The sequence below is a fragment of the Loxodonta africana genome, chromosome 10 (assembly GCF_030014295.1).
Source record: "Loxodonta africana isolate mLoxAfr1 chromosome 10, mLoxAfr1.hap2, whole genome shotgun sequence".
In the NCBI taxonomy this organism is placed as follows: Eukaryota; Metazoa; Chordata; class Mammalia; order Proboscidea; family Elephantidae; genus Loxodonta; species Loxodonta africana.
In genome coordinates this window covers 105916409-105937100 of record NC_087351.1, presented here as the reverse complement: position 1 = coordinate 105937100, position 20692 = coordinate 105916409, and the positions used below count along the sequence as shown (strand labels likewise).

General features: G+C 43.4%; 1 protein-coding gene across 3 annotated transcripts in view; it reads right to left on the bottom strand.

Annotated features, from left to right (window-relative positions):
• The window catches only part of GOLGA5 (golgin A5), a 40058-nt gene extending 34087 nt beyond the window's left edge, over positions 1–5971 (bottom strand). For 2 of the 3 annotated variants that reach the window (XM_023546518.2, XM_003408836.4), the window contains exons 1-2: positions 3847–3997; positions 587–1163 (exon numbers count right to left, since the gene is read on the bottom strand). In XM_023546518.2, coding sequence (XP_023402286.1) covers positions 587–1133 — 547 coding nt within the window. In that variant the 5' untranslated portion in view covers positions 1134–1163; positions 3847–3997. Of the gene's footprint in view, positions 1–586; positions 1164–3846; positions 3998–5946 lie in introns of those variants that run through there. The other variant, XM_023546517.2, reaches the window with a different exon arrangement.
• Positions 5972–20692: the final 14721 nt, after the last annotated feature.

Below are 20692 nucleotides of genomic sequence, written 5' to 3'. Positions count from 1 at the left end.
TGATTCACAGCGAAGAAAACCACAGCTCTAAGCTCTTACTTTGCTAGGTCAACGCCTTCAACTCAGATCAATTTTTAATTTTAATTTACAAAACTGGATCTGAAGTTGCTTAATCTCTCAGCTTTACCGCTGGGGGGACCAAAACGCACGCACACACACAAAACCCAGAATATATGTGAAATACAGCTTCCTGTCACTTTTACGTCCCAAAGGAAAAAGAAATGAATTAAGATAGTCCCAAATCCCAAATTATATGATCATGTTTCCTTCCAGATTTCAAAAGCTCCTTTTTTGGATCTTAAACAAAATATCTTAGAGAATCAATTCTGATACCATTTTTTAGAAGCTGGGCTGGGTAAAGTTCCCGACAGACAACACCCTAAGGTCCCTATGTAACTATACATTGATTAGCGGTACTCAGTGCTGTCTCCCTCGTTCGCACCACACGTCTGCAGAGAGCCTGCCCTTACACCAGTGAGGACGGGTCCTGAAACAGTGGATGAGAAACACTACCAGAAAGCTTTTGGGCCATGATGATACATCCGATTTGCTTAACTCTAAATGAAACAGAGAACGGATTGACTACCATGGCTTTGGCTCCCAGAAGAATTTTCTTCAACGGTTTTGATGGTGGTCACGTTGGTGTTTGTAGAACTGACACTGGCTGTCCGAGAAGTCTGAAAGGCAGGTGTCTTGGCCCTTTCTTTTTTGATTTCCACCTTCCCGGAAGGCTCCTTCTGTGAACTATTAAGAAAATCAAATAGTAGTTCATCATCAGGTTCTGACTTTTTTCTTCGAACAAACTGGGAGGAAGGCCTGGGAAGGGATGCATTTTCAACAGGATGAGAGGGCTCTGCTGGTGTCCTAGAGCCTGCTTTCACATTTGCGGTGCCAGCTAAGATGGTGGCCTTTGGATTTCTAATGTTATCAGCTGCGGAAGAAATGTAAGGAGCTCTAGATCCAGTCTGATAAGTCAACTCTGCATTCTGCTGACGAAGTTCAGGATAGTCGTTATTTTTGTTGTATGTGACGTTGCTAGTGTTTTCTTTTCTACTAAGAGCTGTTGCAGCTCCTTGATCAACCCGGTTTAAAAGATCTTCTGCTTTCCCAGCAAGATCAGCAAACCAAGACATGTTGGTGGCAGAATAATCCTATTGGTGAACCTGTAAAAAGGACGTAAAATAGTCAGTGTGGCCTAACAGCAGGGTACAGCAGTTAAGAACCAGCTGCAGAGTCAAAAGTCCCGGGTTCAAATCCTAACCCCATCTCTTACCAGCTATGTAACCCAGAGCAAACTACTTAAGTCAAGTTGAGAAACTTTATCTAGAAAATGCAAAAAATAAATGTACTAACCTGGCAGAGTTGTTTTTGAGATGAAATAACATACAAGAAGTACTTTGCAAAATGCTTGGCACACAGTGAGCACTCATTTTAGCAGCTGTTATTTTTGTGTTGGGATTATCATCATTAAAGGAGCTCTGCTGGTGTAGTGGTTAGAACACTTGGCTCCTAACTCAAAGGTCAACGGTTTGAACCCACCAGCCCACCCTCAGGAGAAGCAGACGTGGCAGTCTGCCGCCATAGAGACTGACAGCCTTGAAAACCCCACGGGGCAGTTCTACTCTGTCCTATAGGGTCGCTATGAGTCATGATCGACTAGATGGCAACAGGTTGAGGTCACTGTAATGACCACTATTTTTATTACTATTGCAACAAATGGCAAATCTTAATGAAGCAAAAGCATCCAAATACCAAATAATCAATACAGCAGAATTCCAGTACAACCAAATAAAAACAATTCTCTGAAGTCTGTTCTAAGGTGATAAAACCTGAAAAGACTTCTCCCTCTGGTTAATACAAAAATTATCTTAAACTGCAGCAATACTACGTGTAACTGAACTATGCACAAACGTAGCTTTTCTAAAGTGAATTTTCCGTAATTTAAATACTCAGCACCTATTACATGTACATTAAGCTAAGTCTGGAATTAAAAAAAAATGACTGCACAGACATTCACTCAATTATGTATCTCTGGGTACTTCTCCTGTGTTACAATAAATCGAAGTAATCCGTTTTCCAGAAATAGAAAAAAATGCACTGTAAAAAAAGTCAACAACCATTTGTCAAATGTACACATTGTTCCTTTTACCTGGGACGCTCTTCCATGGTTAACTCCTTGCTCTTCACTTGAATGTTATCTGCTCCAAGGGCCTTTATGATCTAAATTAAGTCCTACCATTCTCTATTCTCTCACAGCTTCTTCACGTTTTATGCAGTTGTTGTTAGGTGCCCTAGAGCCAATTTTTGACTCACAGCAACCTCATGTGACAGAGTAGAACTGCCCCACAGGACTTTCTAGGCTGTAATCTTTACGGGAGCAGATCACCAGGCCTTTCTCCCGTGGAGCTGCTGGGCGGGTTTGAACAACCAACCTTTAGATTAGCAGCTGAGTGTTGCGCCACCAAGACTATTATGTAGTATTTTATTATTTCTCGATACCGATCTCTCTCTCCCTATTGGGGACAGGGAGGAAGAGTGGTTAAAGGCCCTGTTTTGCTAATCAGTGAATTCCTGGCATGTAGTAGGCCCAGGAGGCATGTGTAAACACTACCTTTATCACAAGTAGTTTTCACAAACACCTATATGGTAAGCAGCAATATCATTTTTTTACAAATAGGAAAAGGTTTAGGGGCCAAGAGTTTAGGGATTAGTGTTGATACTCAAATCTAAGTTAGCCAAGCTCCTGAAACCAAATTTTAACCCCTACCTCCCACAACTAGCCTCTGAGAAACTGAGTAACCTCAAGAAACTCATTCTCTAAATCTGTCATAGAAATTACACGGTGATGCAAATGGTTAATGTGTTTGGCTGCGAACCAAAAGGCTGGTGGTTCGAGTCCACCCAGAGGTGCCTTGGAAGAAGGGCCTGGCAATCGTACTTCCAAAAGCCACTGAAAACCCTATGGAGCACAGTTTTAGTCTGACACACATGGGGTCACCATGAGTTGGGTTAACAGCAACTGGTTTAGTTTGGTTTTGGGAAACCCGTTACAAAACGGGAATGTTGCCTGCTTGTGTATTTCGAACGAAAATGGAGGTGAAATGCTTTGTATCTGCAAAACTCCACAGAAATGTATTATTCCTAAGTAAGCAATGGTAGTAACTGGGAGCGAATTATCTTTCCTAATAAAGCAATCAAAATACACTTAATAATTCCTTATATCTTGCCTCCCATGAAGTTAATAGGGCTTTAAAACAAAAGCCTGCGCCTAAACGCTGATTACCGAACTAAACAACTACTAAGTAATTAAGGAATGCACTTGCCCCACTGACAAACACGAAGACAACTCGAGCCGACTTGGGAGGTACAAAGCCCTCAAGGATTTCCTCTGACACTGCCTCCGGCAATGGCCCACACGGAGGTGGAGAAAGGCTAAGGAAGAGAGGGTGCACAGGGGGTACGCGCGGGATGGGGATGAGTGTGCAGACGGCGGTGGCAGGGCCGACTTAGAAAGCCAGGTGTCAGCACAGAGGGAGGCTGGGGGTCGAGAGTCAGGCCCAATCAGGGGGTCCCAGGGAGTCAGTCAGCGGGCCAGGTGCCACACTCCGCCCCCCACCCTCCTCATTCGAGTCTCAGGAGGGGAAAAGCGGGGGGCGAGTAGGGAACGGCGTGCTGAAGCGCAGCGGGGCTGCCCGTCCCCTTCCCTAGCCCCCAGGTGGGTGAAGACGAAGGCGGTCCGGAAGCAGGCGGGGGGACTCCGACGGAGACGACGCCCCCCGGCACCTGAGGCCGTTAACGCCCACAAGCGGACCTGTCATGTCCGCTGGGCCCTTGCCGCCGCCTCACCTGGGGACTCCGGAGCGGCGGTACAGAGGCCTCGACGCCCTCCTGAGCCGCCCCCGTCAGCATCCGGCCCGGAGCGGGCCCAGACTGAGCGAATCCCCTCTGGGACCAGCCGCGGCCCTGCCACCTCTTCCGGGAGACGTGGAAGGGCGGCGAGGACCCCAAAACAGAATGGCTTCCGTGCTGCCTGAGCGGCGGGGAGGAGAGCAGTCACCTGCAGGCGGCTCAGGCGGCGGCGCCGGCAGCTGCGGGGGCCTCGCTCTTGGCCACGCCTCTTCCGCCTGCGGCTGGACAAGGCAGGGGGCAGGGCCTGGATGCGTGTGACGTGGCTCGCCTGCTCAGATGACGGCCAGCACGCGGCCGGCACAACAGTGGAGGCTCCGCCCTTTGAGGGGCGTGGCCTCCACTGCGACCCACGTGAGCGACAGAGGCGGAGCGAGGCGTGGAAAACACCTCAGGCCCTGAGTGGGGCGGGGCGTGACGCCCAGCTGAGTGGGCTTGCCTTCAGTCCCCTTTTTACGTTTTACAGAGTAGCATGCTGGGGCTCATGGCAAAAAAACACAACCCAAACCCATGGCCGTGGAGTCGATTCTGACTCGTAGCGACCCTATAGGATGGAGTAGAACTGCCTCATAGGGTTTCTGAAGAGTAACTGGTGGATTGGAGCTGCCGATCTTTTGGTTAGCAGCCCAACGCTTAACCACTGCACTACCAGGGCTCTGAGGCCTACAGTGGGGGTGGGAATACAGGATACAAGGTCCCTGATTTCCTGGAGTTAAAAAGAGTCCTGGTGGCTCAGTGGTCAGTGCTTGGCAGATAACGGAAAGGTTGGCGGGGGAAGCCCACCAGCCACTCTGCTGGAGAAAGATCTGGCAATCTGCTTCCGCAAAGATTACAGCCTTGGAAACCTTATGGGACAGTTCTACTCTGTCCTAGTGGGTCGCTAGGAGTTGGAATCAACTAGACGACAAGGGGCAACTTTCTGGTGTCAGAGACAGTAAACAAATAAACCAATATCCCTGGGTGGCACAAAAGGCTAAGCGCTGGACTACTAACCAAAACACTAACCAGTAGGTTGGAAGCTTGAACTCACCCAGAGGTGTCTCAAAAGGCCTGGCGATCTGCTTCCAAAATGTCACAGTCTTAAAAACCCTATGAAGAACCGTTCTATTCTGCACAACACATGGGGCCACAGTGAGACAGAATCAACTGCAACCAGACTATAAGAATGAGGGAAAAGTGAGTGGAGGTGGGTGAGGTATTTTAAATCCAGTGGTCAGGGAAGGTCTCAGAGGAGGTGACACTTGAGCTGAGACCCCAAGGCTGGAAAAGGCCAGTGTGCTATAGTCACATCTTGCAGACAGATCACCGAATATTTGTAATTAGTCTAAATTCCATATTCAATAACGCAATAAATACTTAGCGCTTACTATGTTGGAATAAGTTGGCCTTAGTGACAAGCCTACAACATAGACCCAATGATCTCCGTTTCAGGTGGACGACTCAAGAAGCTCGAAGAGGTTAAGTAACTTGTCTTTGATCATCTGCCCCATGAGGAGTCTGCATTATTCCAAAGCTTTGTCTTCAAATTAGGCTGGTTAAATATGGGGAGAAATCACAATCCCGTTTTTTTCTCTCAAGTGAGGTTTAGCCCAGTCTAGTGAAGACAAAAACTCTCAGCAGTATCAAACCAAAAAAAAAAAAAAAAGAAGCCTGTTGCCACTGAGTTGATTCTGACTCATACTGACCCCATAGGACAGAGTAGAACTGTCCCATAGTGTTTCCAAGGAGTGGCTGGTGGGTTCAAACTGCTGACATTTTGGTTAGCATCCATAGCTCTTAACCACTCAGCAGTACCAGGATGTAATAATAGCAACTAACATTTATTGAGCCCTTATTGAGTGTAGGATACTGTGTTAAGCATTAGTCATGCTTCACCTCATTTAATTCTCACAATAACCCTAAGGAAGATATTTTTATTATCCTGTGGTAGATGGTATTGTTATTCCTGACTATTAACTTCCTCTTTCTGTTGATTATACATCCCTACCTGTTGCCATGCAACCACAATACCTCCAGTAGGAGTATCCTTTCCACCCTCACCTATGTCAGGCTTGATCATGTGACTTGCTTTGGCCAATGGAATATGAGCAGAAGAGCCTTTTCCCATATCTGAGCAGAAGCATAAAGAGCCATCTTGTTTTTCCACCAGATCTTTGGTCTTTTTCGTCTGTCAAGAGAATGGCCTATCCCAGATGGGGCTGCTCCTTGAGCCTGGGTTTTGGAAGGAAGAAGAGATGTGGAACAGAGCCCTGGTTAGCCTGCATCAGCCCAAATCTAACATGTCACATGAGCAAAAAAATAAACCTTTGCTATTAGAACACACAGAGATTTGGGATTGTTTCTTTCGTAGCTTTACCTAATGAACTCTCACTAACACATACCCCCATTTTACAGATAAAGATACTGAGATGCAGGGAGGTTTAGTTATTAGCCCATGGTCACACGGGGATAAGTAGTACTTTTGGGATTCAACTATGGGTCAGTGTTACTCCAGAGAAAGTGCTCTTAACCACTGAAAGGGTGAGGGCGAAAAAAGTTGAGGCAGAGCCAAATTTCCCCTGTCAGAAAATTTGGCAGTAGGCAGTTGCTCCACCCCCAAAACGCCCCAAGAATTCTCATATATGCCCCCTAAGAGAGTTAGCCACCCAGAAGTAATAGAGGCCAAGCTGAATTAGCCAAAGAAACAGCATAACCAACTGAAAGAGGCTGCAACCTTGCCCTGAGTGAGACAATCTGTGCTTCCTCTCCCTCTGCTCCGGCCCTGATGCTATGACAGGAGCTAAGCCCTAGAAAATAAGGGCTGAAAAGGTGTGTGAGGACCAGTCTGGGATGCTTGCCTCCACTCCAAACCTGTAGCACAGCCAAAGTAGTCTGCTCCAGGGACCGGACTGCTGAACAAATCTGATGAATGACCTTGTGAGCCTCTTTGTGCATGCTTATCTTCCAGCAGCAGGGGGCATTCAGTACTTTCAAATATATATGTACATGGCGAGGCAAATAACGTGTATTGCTGTATTCTTTTAATTTACAGCGAACAGAACGTAATACTACCATGAACTGACACTGAAGACCCAAGGGGATTTCATATTCCCATACCTGTTTGGTGTTTTTCATGTCATCTGACTGTTAGCTGCTTTCAGAGATAAGTCCCTGAGGCCCTGAACCCTTGATGAAGCTACCCAGGCCCCCAAGCCCCCATCCATCCACACCCTTAACCTGTCTTTGTCCCTCCTGAGAGGCTTTGAACCTTCGTTATGACTCCAGGCTGGCAGCAGGGCTGGGTAGAGGAGTGGCACCAACTTGTTCTGGAAAAAGCACAGGCACAAGAATCAACAAACAGCATGTAATCTCTTGTTGTGGCATCATGGACAACTCACTTTCATACTCAGCGCCTCAGTTTCTTCATCCATAAAACGGACAGTTTGTAGTTTTTTTTTAAGGTGTGTGTTATGCCATAGAATTCTTTTTCTAAAGAAAATCTTGTGTCAAAGCCCCAGATGGAGTCCCTGGGTGGTGTAAATGATTGTGCTCAATGAACCCCATATATAGGATACAGCCCAAAAGAAAAACACCAAGGCATATCATAATCACACTCGCTAAAACCAAAGACAAAAAATCCTGTGAGCAGCTTGAGAAAAACAAAAAGTCACATACAAAGGAGAAAAAATAAGACCAAGCTCTGATTATTCGGCAGAAACCACGCAGGAAAGAAGGCAACAGGATGACATATATAAAACCTTGGAAGAAAAAATTGCCAGCCAAGAATAATATATCCTGCAAAATTTTGTTCAAATTTGATGGTGAAATTAGGATATTTCCAGATAAACAGAAATTAAGGGAATATGTAAAAACCAAACCAAACTTACAGGAATTTTTAAAGGGAGTCCTTCAGTCTGAGAACAAACACCATCAGACCACAGTCTGAATCTAGGAGGCACGATTGTACCAGCCAGATACCAATGTAGGAAATGAACTCTTAAGGACTGTCCGAAACCAAAACAACTGCAACAGGGAGCCAGAGAGGTTAATCTGTAATTGACAACAACATCAGAGCAATAAAAGAGGGAATAAACAGCATGGGTATAGAACTTTCTAATGGAGAAGAAGGCAAAATGATACCAAGTAATAATAGGCTGGTTCAAACCTAGGAAGATAAGGGTAAATTTCAAGGTAACCACAAAGAAAGTTAACAAACCTACTCATCAAAATAAAGAAGAAAAACATAAAGTCTCAATAAAAACAAAATCTACAAAAACATAAGGAATGAGAAAGAAATTCACAAACAAAAGCAACTCAGCATAGGAGAGCAAGAGGAACAAAGAAAATGTTGGTACCACAAAAAATATCACTACCAAATGACAGCAATAAACTCACACCTATCAATAATTACAATGAATATAAATGGCCTAAATACACCCATAAAGAGATGCAGAGTGACAGAATGGATTAAAAAAAACAGGATCCATCAATATGCTGTCTACAAGAGACACACCTTAGAAACAAAGATGTAAATTTATTAAAAATCAAAGGATGGAAAAAATATATCAAGCAAATAACCACCAAAAAAAGAGCAGAAATGGCAATACTAATCTCAGATAAGATAGATTTTAAAACAAAATCCACCAGAAAAGACAAAGAAGGGCACTATATAACAATTAAAGGGACAACCCATCATGAAAACTTAACCATGATAAACATCTACACGCCCAATGACAAGGCTCCAAAATACATAAAACAAACTCTAAAAAAAAAACTCTAACAGCACTAAAAACAGAAGTTGACAGCCCCACGATAATAGTGGGAGACTTCAGCACACCACTCTCAGTAAAGGACAGAACATCTAGAAAGAAACTCAGCAAAGATACAGAACAGCTAAAGAGCACAATCAGCCAACTTGACCTCATAGACGTATATAGAACACTCCACCCAACAGCTGCAAAGTACACATTCTTTTGCAATGAGCATGGAATGTTCTCCAGAATAGACCACATCTTAGGCCACAGAGCAACCATCAACAAAATCCAAAACACTGAGATAATACAAAGTATCTTCTCTGACCACAGTGTCATCAAAGTAGAAATTAGCAACAGGAAGAGTAAGGGAAAAAAAATCAATTACGTGGAAACTGAATAACACCCTGCTTAAAAACAACTGGGTAATGGAAGAAATCAAAGATGGAATAAAAAAGTTCCTAGAATCAAATGAGAATGAAAACACATCATACCAAAACCTTTGGGACACACTGAAGGCAGTCCTCAGAGGTCAATTTACAGCAATAGATGCACACATCAAAAAAGAAGAAAGGGACAAAATCAAAACATTAGTTACACGACTTGAACAAATAGAAAGAGAACAGCAAAAGAAGCCCACAGCCACCAGAAGAAAGGAAATAATAAAGATCAGAGCAGAAATAAATGAAATAGAGACTAGAAAAGCAATAGAAAGGATCAACAAAACCAAAAGTTGGTTCTTTGAAAGGATCAACAAAATTGACAAACCACTGGCCAAACAGACAAAAGAAAAACAGGAGAGTATGCAAATAACCCAAATAAGAAATGAAATGGGGGACATTAGTACAGACCCAACTGAAATAAAAAGGATCACAACAGAGTACTATGAAAAACTATACTCCAACATATTTGAAAACCTAGAGGGAATGGAAGAATTTCTAGAGACACACTACCTACCCAAACTAACACAAAATGAAAATCTAAACAGACCCGTAATAAGAGATTCAAAAGGTAATTTAAAAAAAACTCCCAACCAATAAAAGCCCTGGCCCAGATGGCTTCACTGGCGAATTCTACCAAACATTCAGTGAAGAGCTTACACCAGTACTACTCAAACTATTTCAGAACATAGAAAAGGAAGCAATACTTCCAAATTCATTCTATGAAGCCAGCATAACCCCAATAACCAAAACCGGGTAAAGACACCACAAAAAAGAACATTACAGGCTGATATGTCTCATGACTACAGATGCAAAAATTCTCAACAAAATTCTAGCCAATAGAATTCAGCATCGTAACAAAAAAATAATACACCATGACCAAGCAGGATTCATACCAGGTATGCAAGGATGGTTCAACATTAAAGAAAATCAATCAAAGTAATCCACCACAGAAATAAAAGGAAAGAAAAGAATCACATGACCATCTCAACTGACGCAGAAAAGGCATTTGACAAAGTCCAACACCCATTCCTGATAAAAACTTTCAACAAAATTGTTACAGAAGGGAAATTTCTCAACATAATAAAGGGCATCTATGCGAAACCAAAGGCCAACATCGTTCTCAATGGAGAGAGGCTGAAAACATTCCCCTTGAGAACAGGAACAAGACAAGGATGCCCTTTATCACCGCTTCTATTTAACATTGTGTTGGAAGTCTTAGCTAGAGCGATAAGGCAAGAAACAGAAATAAAGGGCATCCAAACTGGTAATGAAAAGGTAAAACTGTCTCTATTTGTGGATGATATGATACTAAGAAAATTCAAAAGACTCCACCAGAAAACTACTGGAACTAACAGAAAGATTCAGCAGAGTAGCAGGATACAAGATCAACATACAAAAATCAGTTGGATTCCTATACACCAATAATGAGAAAATGAAAAGGAAGTCAGGAAAAGAATACCATTTATAATAGCCTTTTTAAATAAAATATTTGGAAATAGATCTAACCAGGGATGTAAAAGACCTACACAAAGAAAACTACAAAACAGTACTGAAAAACACCAAAAGAAATCTACATAAATGGAAAAACATACCATGCTCATGGATAGGTAGACTCAACATTGTGAAAATAACAATTCCACCCAAAGGAATTTACAAATACAATGCAATACCAATCCGAATACTAAGAACATTCTTTAAAGAGATGGAAAAATTTATCATTAACTTTATATATGGAAAGGGAAGAGGCCCTGGATAAGTAAAGCAGTACCGAAGAAGAATAAAATAGGAGGGCTTGCACTACCTGACCTCAGAACCTATTATACAGCTACAGTAGTCAAAACAGCCTGGTACTAGTACAATGACAGATACACTGACCAACAGAACAGAATTAAGAACCCAGATGTAAATCCATCCACCTATGGTCACCTGAGCTTTGACAAGGGCCCAAAGTCCGTCAAATGGGGAAAAGACAGTCTTTTTTTTAAAAAAAAATGGTGCTGGCAAAACTGGATGTCCCTCTGCAAAAAAATGAAACAGGACCCATATCTCACACTATATACAAAAAGTAACTCAAAATGGATCAAAGACCTAAATATAAAGCCAAAAACTAAGAAGTTCATAGAAGAAAAAATAGGATCAACACTAGAGGTCCTAATACACAGCATTAACAGGATACAAATCACAACCAATAGCACACAAGCTCCAGAGGATAAGCTAGATAACTGGGATCTTCTGAAAATTAAACACTTACGCTCATCAAAAGACTTCACCAAAGTCCTAACCTCTAAAACCTGCAAGAAAATCCAACACCTCCACAACAAAAAGACAAACGATCCGAGTAAAAAATGGGCAAAGGGTATGAACAAATACTTCACCAAAGAAGACGTTCAAGCGGCCAACAGACACATGAGGAAATGCTCAAGATCTCTAGATATCAGAGAAATGCAAATCAAAACCACAATGAGATACCATCTCACCCCAGCATTGCTGGCAGGAATCAATAAAACAGAAAATAACTGGAGAGGCTTCGGGGAAATTGGAACTCTTATGTACTGCTGGTGGGAATGCAGAATGGTACAGCCATTTTGGGGAGACCAGAACTTTTATGCAGTGCTGGTCGTGTGGTGATTAAGCACTCAGCTGCTAACCGGAAGGTCAGCTGTTTGAACCCAAGAGACACTCCGTGGGAGAAAGATGTGGCAATCTGCTTCAGTGAAGATTTAGAGCATTGGAAGCCCTATGGGGCAGTTCTGTCCTACAGGGTCACTGTAAGTCGGAACCTGAGTCACACTCTTGGTGTATTCTAGACTGCTTTTTTAAAAAACACATGACTTTATTGCGATTATTCTTAAAACAACCTTCCTGAAGTACCTCAAAGTGTACAACTTGGCAAACTTTCCTAAAGTGAACACATCTATGCAATCATCACTCACATGAAGAAATAGAACCATATTGGCAGGCGAGAAACCTCCTTTAATTACTCTCACTAAAAAAAAAGCCAACTTCTGCCCTGACCTCTATCTCCATATCTTTACCTGTTTTTAAATTACTGGAATTATAGTATGAAGTCTGGTGTGTCTATGTTTCCGGCTCAACATTACTTTGATGAAATTTAGCCATGCTGTTGCCTGTAGCAGTAGTTTGTTCATTTTCGTTACTGAATTTATTCTATTATATTTACGCACTACAATTTTATTTATCCAAGTTGATGGGTTATTGGGTTTTCTCTAGATTTTAGTAGAAACAGCTAGACTGTGTTTGATTCTTTGAATATGCTTTGATGTGGACTGTTGTTAGGTGCCATCAAGTCAGTTCCAACTCATAGCGACCCTATGCACAACAGAACAAAGCACTGTTTGGTCCTGTGCCATCCTCACAATTGTTGCCGTGTTTGAGCCCATTCTTGCAGCCACTGTGTCAATCCATCTCGTTGAGGGTCTTCCTCTTTTTCGCTGACCCTCTACTTTGCCAAGCATGATGTCTTTCTCCAGGGACTGATCCCTCCTGATAACAGGTCCAAACTGTGTGAGACTTAGTCTTGCCATCCTTGCTTTTAAGGAGCATTCTGGTTGTACTTCTTCCAAGACAGATTTGTTCGTGATTTGGCAGACCATGGTATATTCAATACTCTTCGCCAACATCACAATTCAAAAGTGTCAATTCCTCTTCGGTCTTTTTTATTCATTGTCCAGCTTTCGAGTGCATATGAAGCAATTGAAAACATCATGGCTTGGGTCAGGCGCGAGTTAGTCCTCAAGGTGACATATTTGCTTTTCAATTCTTTAAAGAGGTCTTTTGCAGCCGATTTGCCCAATGCAATGTGTAGTTTGATTTCTTGACTGTTGCTTCCATGGGTGTTGATTTTGGATCCAAGTAAAATGAAATCCTTGACAACCTCAGTCTTTTCTCCGTTTATCATGATGTTACTTATTGGTCCAGTTGTGAGGATTTTTGTTTTCTTTATGTTGAGATGTAATCCATACTAAAGGCTGGGGTCCTTGATCTTCATCAATAAATGCTTCAAGTCCTCTTCACTTTCAGCAAGCAAGGTTGTGTCATTTGCATAATGCAGGTTGCTCATGAGTCTTCCTCCAATCCTGATGCCTCGTTCTCCTTCGTATAGTCCAGCTTCTTGAAGCGTTTGCTCAGTGTACAGATTGGAATAAGTATGGTGAAAGGTTACAAACCTGACACACACCTTTCCTGACTTTAAACCATGCAGTATCCCCTTGTTCTGTTCGAATGACTGACTCCCTCTTGATCCATGTACAGATTCCTCATGAGCACGATTAAGTGTTCCGGAATTCCCATTCTCCCCAATGGTATCCATAATTTGTTATGATCCACGTAGTCGAATGCCTTAGCATAGTCAACGAAACACAAGTAAACATCTTTCTGGCTTTCTCTACTTTCAGCCAGGATGCATCTGACATCAGCAATGATATCCTTGGTTCCACATCCTCTTCTAAGTGTGGCTTGAATTTCTGACAGTTCCCTGTTGATACGCTGCTATAGCCGCTTTTGAATGATCTTCGGCAAAATTTTACTTGGGTGTGATATTAATAATATTGTTCGATAATTTCCGCATTTGATGGGATCACCTTTTTTGGGAATAGGCATAAATACGGATCTCTTTGAGTTGGTTGGCCAGGTAGCTGTCTTCCAAATTTCTTGGCAAAGGCTAGTGAGCACTTCCAGTGCTGCATCCGTTTGTTGAAACATCTCAGTTGGTGTTCTGTCGATTCCTTGTTTTTTCACCAATGCCTTCAGTGCAGCTTGGGCTTCTTCCTTCAGTACCATCAGTTCCTGATCACATGTTATCTCCTGAAATCGTTGAACGTCGACCAGTTCTTTTTGGTATAGTGATTCTGTGTATTCCTTCCATCTTCTTTTGATGCTTCCTGCGTCATTCAATATTTCCCCCATAGAATCTTTCAGTATTACAACTAGAGGCTTGACTTTTTTTCTTCAGTTCTTTTAGCTTCAGAAATGCAGAGCGTGTTCTTCCTTTTTGGTTTTCTGTCTCCAGGTCTTTGCACATGTCATCATAGTACTTTGTCTTCTCAAGCCCACCTTTGAAAAATCTTCCATTCAGCTTTTTTACTTTGTCATTTTTTCCTTTGCTTTAGCTACTTGATGTTGGAGAGCAAGTTTTAGAGTCTCTTCTGACATCCGTTTAGGTCTTTACTTTCTCTCCTGTCTTTTTAATGACCTCTTCCTTTCTTCATATATGATGTCCTTGATGTCATTCCACAGCTAGTCTGGTCTTCAGTCATTAGTGTCCAGCGAGTCAAGTCTATTCTTGAGATGGTCTCTACATTCAGGTGGGACATATTCACAGTCATATTTTGGCTCTTGTGGACTTGTTCTAATTTTCTTCAGTTTCAACTTGAACTTGCATATGAGTAATTGATGGTCTGATCCGCAGTTGGCCCCTGACCTTGTTCTGACTGATGATACTGAGCTTTTCCATCATCTGTTTCCTCAGATACAGTCTATTTGATTCCTGTGTATTCTATCTGGCGAGGTCCATGTGCATAGTTGCCATTTATGTTGCTGAAAAAAGGTATTTGCAGTGAAGAAGTTGTTGGTCTTGCAAAATTCTATCATGCCATCTCTGGCATCATTTCTCTTTCCAAGGCCATATTTTCCAACTACTGTTCCTTGTTATTTGTTTCCAACTTTCCCATTCCAATCACCAGTGATTATCAGTGCATCCTGATGGCATGTTTGATCAATTTCAGACCGTGAAGGTTGGTAAAAATCTTCAATTTCTTCATCTTTGGCCTTAGTGGTTGGTGCATAAATTTGAATAATAGTCGTATTAACTGGTCTTCCTTATAAGCATATAGGTATTATCCTATCACTGACAGTGTTGTACTTCAGGATAGATCTTGAAATGTTCTTTTTGATGATCAGTGCAATGCCATGCCTCTTCAAGTTGTCATTCCTGGCATAGTAGACTATACAATTGTCTGATTCAAAATGACCGATACCAGTCCATTTCAGCTTGCTGATGCCTAGGATATCGAAGTTTATGCATAAACATCCATAATTATGTGGACTGGCTGAGGGGAAAAAGACCTTCAGGAATTGAGTGAGGGAAAAGAAGGGGCAGAAAACACAGAGAATGACCAGGTTAATACTTGGAGAGCTAGTCCTGGCCTGGAATGGTATCTCCAAACACCCAAGGGCAAGGTAAGGATGCTGCTGGCACCAGGAGAGGCTGGAGACCCTAAGCTGGGGTCTCTTGTGTCCCCCTGCTGTTGGTACTCACTCCCCTCCTGTAGCCCGGCTTCCTCTGCTCCTCAGCCCTCAGATGGATCATGGCTTCCCCCAGCTCCTGAGCAGACTTATATGATTCCTGAAGGTCACTTCCCCTCCCCTAGCCCACATCATGACCACTCATCTGTCAGTCTGTCAGACTGTGGTGGCTTGCATTTTGCTGTGATGCTGCAAGCTATGCCACCAGTATTTCAAATATCAACAGAGTCCCCCACAGGACAAGTTTCAATGGCACTTCCAGACTAGGATGGACTAGGAAGCAAGAGTTGGTGATCTACTTCTGAAAATTATGGGTAACAACAGAATGTTGTTTGACTTGCTTGCTTTGGACACATTGTAAGGAAGTATCAATTGCTATGAGAGGACATTGTGTTTGGTGAAGTAGAGGGCCAATGAGGGTGAGGGTAAACCTTGGTGTGACGGAGTGGCACAATAGCCACAATGATGGAGTAGAACATATTGGTGATTGTGAGGATGCTGCAGGACTGGGCAGCATTTCTTTCTGTTGTACATAAGGTCGCCATGGGTCAGAGCCAACTCGACAATAACTAGCTAGCTAACTAAGCCCACACCCAAAACAGCCAAATTATGGAAGGGAAAATCTGATCATTCAGGCTTAAGTCAGGTGTCCGGCCAGGTCCAGGCTGCTGTGGGTGTGTCTGGGGAGAGGACACACAGCATGAACTCAGTCTCTAGGCTTTGACACCATGAGTACCCTGAAGACCTCCCAGTTTATATCACCAGCTCAGACCTCTCCTCTGAACTTCAGCTGCCCACCTGACCTCTCTATTTGGGTGTCTCAAAGGCACCTCAAACTTAAGTCTACATTGCAACTGTTTATTTCCCCTGCCCCTCAGCCAATATCCCCCTGTTCTTCATATCTGAGGAAATGGAACCTTCATCTTTCCAACTATTGAAGCCAACAACCTAGGCATCATCATTTTCTGTCTCTCTTTATCTTGCCTGCCCCCAATGTCATCTCATCTCTGTGCACTTCCTCCATCTCTGCTCCCATTACCTCAGTCCAGGCCCCCATTTTCTCCCCGTAGACCACTTCACCAGCCTCCTAGTGGTCCCCCTGCTTTCATTCTTGTCATTCTCGTCTCCGTTCTACACACTGCAGCCAGAACTCATTGCCGTCCAGTCGATTCTGACTTATTGCAACCCTAGAAGACAGAGTAGAACTGCCCAACAGGTTTCCAAGGCTGTAAATCTTTACGGAAGTGGACTGCCACATCTTTCTCCAGCAGAGTGGCTGGTAGGTTGTAACTGCTGACATTTTGGTTAGCAGCCAAGCTCTTTAACCACTGCACTACCAGAGCTCCTTATGGCAGCCCCCCAAAAAAGAAATCCGTTGCCATCGAGTCAATTCTGACTCGTAGTGACCCTATAAAACAGGGTAGAACTGCCCCATAGGGTTTCCAAGGAGCTGCTGGTGGATTCAAACCGCCAACCTTATGATTAGCTGTCAAGCTTTTAACCACTGCACCACCAGGGCTCCTTATGACAACATTGCTGCCAGTGCTCCAGAGCCCCCGAGTGTCCTTTCCTATTCCGGCCCTCTTCTGTAACAATGATCCTGATTTTTTTGGTGATCAGTTCCTTATTTTTATATAGGTCTATCCCTTAACTTTGCGTAGTTACACAATATAGTATCGTTTAGCCTGTCTTTGAACTTTATATACGTGGAGTTCCTTTGGCATATTTTCTTCTGTGTCTGGCTTATTTTGTTGTGTGCAAAATTTTCATTGTTCTGTGGTAGTCCATTGTGTAAATATACCACAATTTACTTATCAGAGAATTTGAAAGGAGGGAAATTGGAGACAGTGAATCTGACTAATCTTCTAAGAAGTTTTCTTATAAAAGAAAAAAAAGAGAAAAGGGGCAGTATCTGGAGGGGAAGGTAGGGTCAAGAGAAGTTTTTTGATTTTGTTTTTTAAAATTAGAGAGGAAAAAAAAAAAGCACAGGGGAAGATCTCTTTGGCAAAAGATCCAAAAGAGAGGGAAAATTTAGGATGCGAGGCAGAGACAGAGGAGACATTGTTGAAGCCATTCCCTTGAGCTGGTATGAGGTGCAGGGCAATGGGTTTCTCCTATATATGGCCTTTCTGGCCTTGGGTTTATAATTCTGCCAAAATAATTGGCTGGCCCACAGCCTGCCCTGTGATTGGTTTACTTTACCCACCTTGCAGGGATTGGTCAGTCTACTATGCAAATAAGGTGTGTAAAACCTTTGCAGGGATCGGTCAGTTACTATGTATGCAAACTAGGTGACTTGTGGTCTACTGAGGTAATTGGTTAGTTTTCATGGTCTTTTGAGGAGGGCATGCCTTGAAATTGATAAACAGCTTGCTATATAAGCAGGTTAGCCAACAGAGGTTTTTAGTGAGAGACAGAAGGAGAGAGAGAGAAGAAGCAGCTGTAACACTGAAGATGGCAAGAAACAGCCTTGAGGTGGCAGTGAGAAGCAGCAGTGAGAAGTGACCCGAGAAGTGGCTGAACGAGATGGCAGGGCCTGCCTACAGGCACAATTGAGAAGGAGCTGAGAGCTGTTTTAGTTGTAAGCTGTCTTGATTGAAGAACTGTATATTGTCTTCTGAGTTGTATCTAGTTATTTCCAAGTTGATCCTGACCCTAAGTTGTAACCTGTTACTTCCCCTAATAAACCCCTTACCTGTAAGTACAGTTCATGAGTTCTGTGAGACATTGCAGTGAATACTGAGCCCAAAGTTAGCAGGAAGAGTAACTGAGCGGAGGGGGGAGTAGTTGGTGTTAGAGATGATGGAGTGGTACAGCAGTTTGGAGAAGTTGGCCTTTTGGGACATCTTTAACCTCCACCTTATAGGAAACAGATTTGTGCTGATTCTTATTAAACAGATTATTCATTTAGTAAAGGGATGGCATATTTAGAGTACAGGTGGAGGAAATGGCCTTACTAGGAACACGGACAAGTCATCCAACCTAACAGGAAGGAGATGGAGTATATAGGACAGATGCAGGGAGGGATGGGTATGCTGGTGGGAGCTTGTCAAAGTTCTCATCTGTTTGCTTCATTTTTCTCGATGAAATGGAACTCATGGTGTTATGGATTGAATTGTGTCTCCCAAAACTGTGTGTCAACTTGGCTAGGCCGTGATTCCCAGTATTGTGTGATTGTCCACCATTTTGTCATCTGATATGATTTTCCTATGTGTCGTAAATCCTGCCTCTATGATGTTAATGGGGCAGGATTACAGACAGTTATGTTAATGAGGCAGGACTCAATCTACAAGATTTAATTGTATCTCGAGTCAATCTCTTTTGAGATATAAAAGAGAGGAGCAAGCAGAGAGAAAAGGGACCGCATACCATGAAGAAAGCAGTACCAGGAGCAGAGCAAGTCTGTTGGACCTGGGGTTCCTGTGCTGAGAAGCTCCTAGACCGGGGGAAGATTGATGACGAAGATCTTTCCCCAGAACCGACACAGAGAGAAAGCCTTCCCCTACAGCTGGCACCCTGAATTTGGACTTCTAGCCTCCTAAGCTGTGAGAGAATAAGTTTCTCTTTGTTAAAGTCATCCACTTGTGGTGTTTCTGTTATAGCACCACTAGATAACTAAGACACATGGTCATCAACTTAAGGCGAGGATCAGGAGGAGGTATTGGGGTTTTAGGAGAGAGAAAATGTGAATGTACCACTTAGCAGAGGGGGAGCATGAATGGAACGGGGGAGAAAACAGAATTGCTGGACAGAGACAAGAATCCACTGGAAGTTCAAGGACATGGGTATACAGAGCGACCCTCTGCGTTCATCATCTGCTGCACAAGCCCAGGTGCCAAGCAGGTGGAGCAATGAATTTGACCAGGGTGGTTGTGATGGTTAATGTTATGTGTCAATTTGGCTAGGATATGGTTCACAGTTGGTTAGCCAAACACTAGTCTAGTTGCTGTCCTGAAGTATTTACACATGATTAAATCAGTTGGCCTTGGGTAGAGCAGATAGCCTTCCACAATGTAATGTAATCATATTCCATTACATAGTCTAATGCAATGCAATCTATTAATCAGTTGAGGTCCTACCAGTGTGAGGAGGGTGGATCCTAAACCTAATCGTTCCTCAGTTATGAAAAGACCAAATAGACACAGACACAGACACAGACACACACACACAGGGCAAGAGGGATGACATGTGAGGATCATCTATAAGCAAAGGAATGCTAAGGATTGCCATCAGTCTCCAGAGCCAGGAGAGAGGCTCACAAAAGAAATCAACATGGCCGAGATCCTGATTTGGACTTTAGCTGCCAGAACTGAGAGAAAATAAATGTCTGTCCTTTAAAGCCACCCACTTGTGGTATTTCTGTTATGGCAGCCCCAGGAGACTAAAACAGTGGTGGTTCATCTAAGTGAGTTTGAAGAAACGAGAGAGGCAATGGAAGTGACTGTAGAATTTAAAGTGGGTTAACAGGGATGTGCGGACATGAAGGAGGTGGGGAATGGGATGGGCTGTAGGGTCTGGAGGGTTCGAAGGACAGTTAAGGCTGGGGTCCGAGAGGGAATGAAGTGGAAAGTAGGAGGAGGTGGTGGTAAGTGGGATACTTGGAACTGAGATGATGGAGGGTTCATGGCTCCTAGTAATGACATCGCCTACTCGAGGATATGACATAGGAATGGAGGACTCAGGGTATTGGAAGTTCTAGCTATATGTATATTGAAATCACCAAGAATCATGACGGGGCATTGTGCTGGAGAGAATGACAATGAGCCAGGGGCCAAACTTTTCAAGGAGCCAAACAGGAGAGGTGGAGGTTGACAAGGCCTGAGGCTGAAAGCTGAGGTTTTTGGGAAAAGGCCAAAGGTAGGGAAAGAAGGCTCTGGAGCCAAGTGGTAGAGTGGAAACCCCACTCCTAAGCTTGGGTGAAATCCCAGTGGATGCCTAGCCCTGCTTCTTACTCCCTGGGCCTCTTTCCCTCCCAGGGTTGTTGGAGGGTCCAGTGAGATAGTACTGGAAGAGTGCCCAGTAAACTGAGAATTCTCAACACTCCAGAGAGATTGTAATCTTGTCTGAGGAGCCATTGAACAGGCCTTGAGCAGGCCCAGAGAGCGAATATGGCTGTCCAGTGTCACACAGCTAGTTGGCAGCAAAGTCAGGACAAGAAGCCAGGCTTCTGGGGGGTTTCTGTTTTCCCCACAACCCAGTCTGCAGAAGAGAGCTGGGCCAGATGTGGGGTAACCACCAGACTCTAAGAAAGAGCACTGGACTTGGAGTCTGAAGACCTGGGCCCAAATCCTCATTTTGTTCCTTACAAGCTGTATAACTGTTGGCAAGTTATTTAACCTCTGTTTGCCT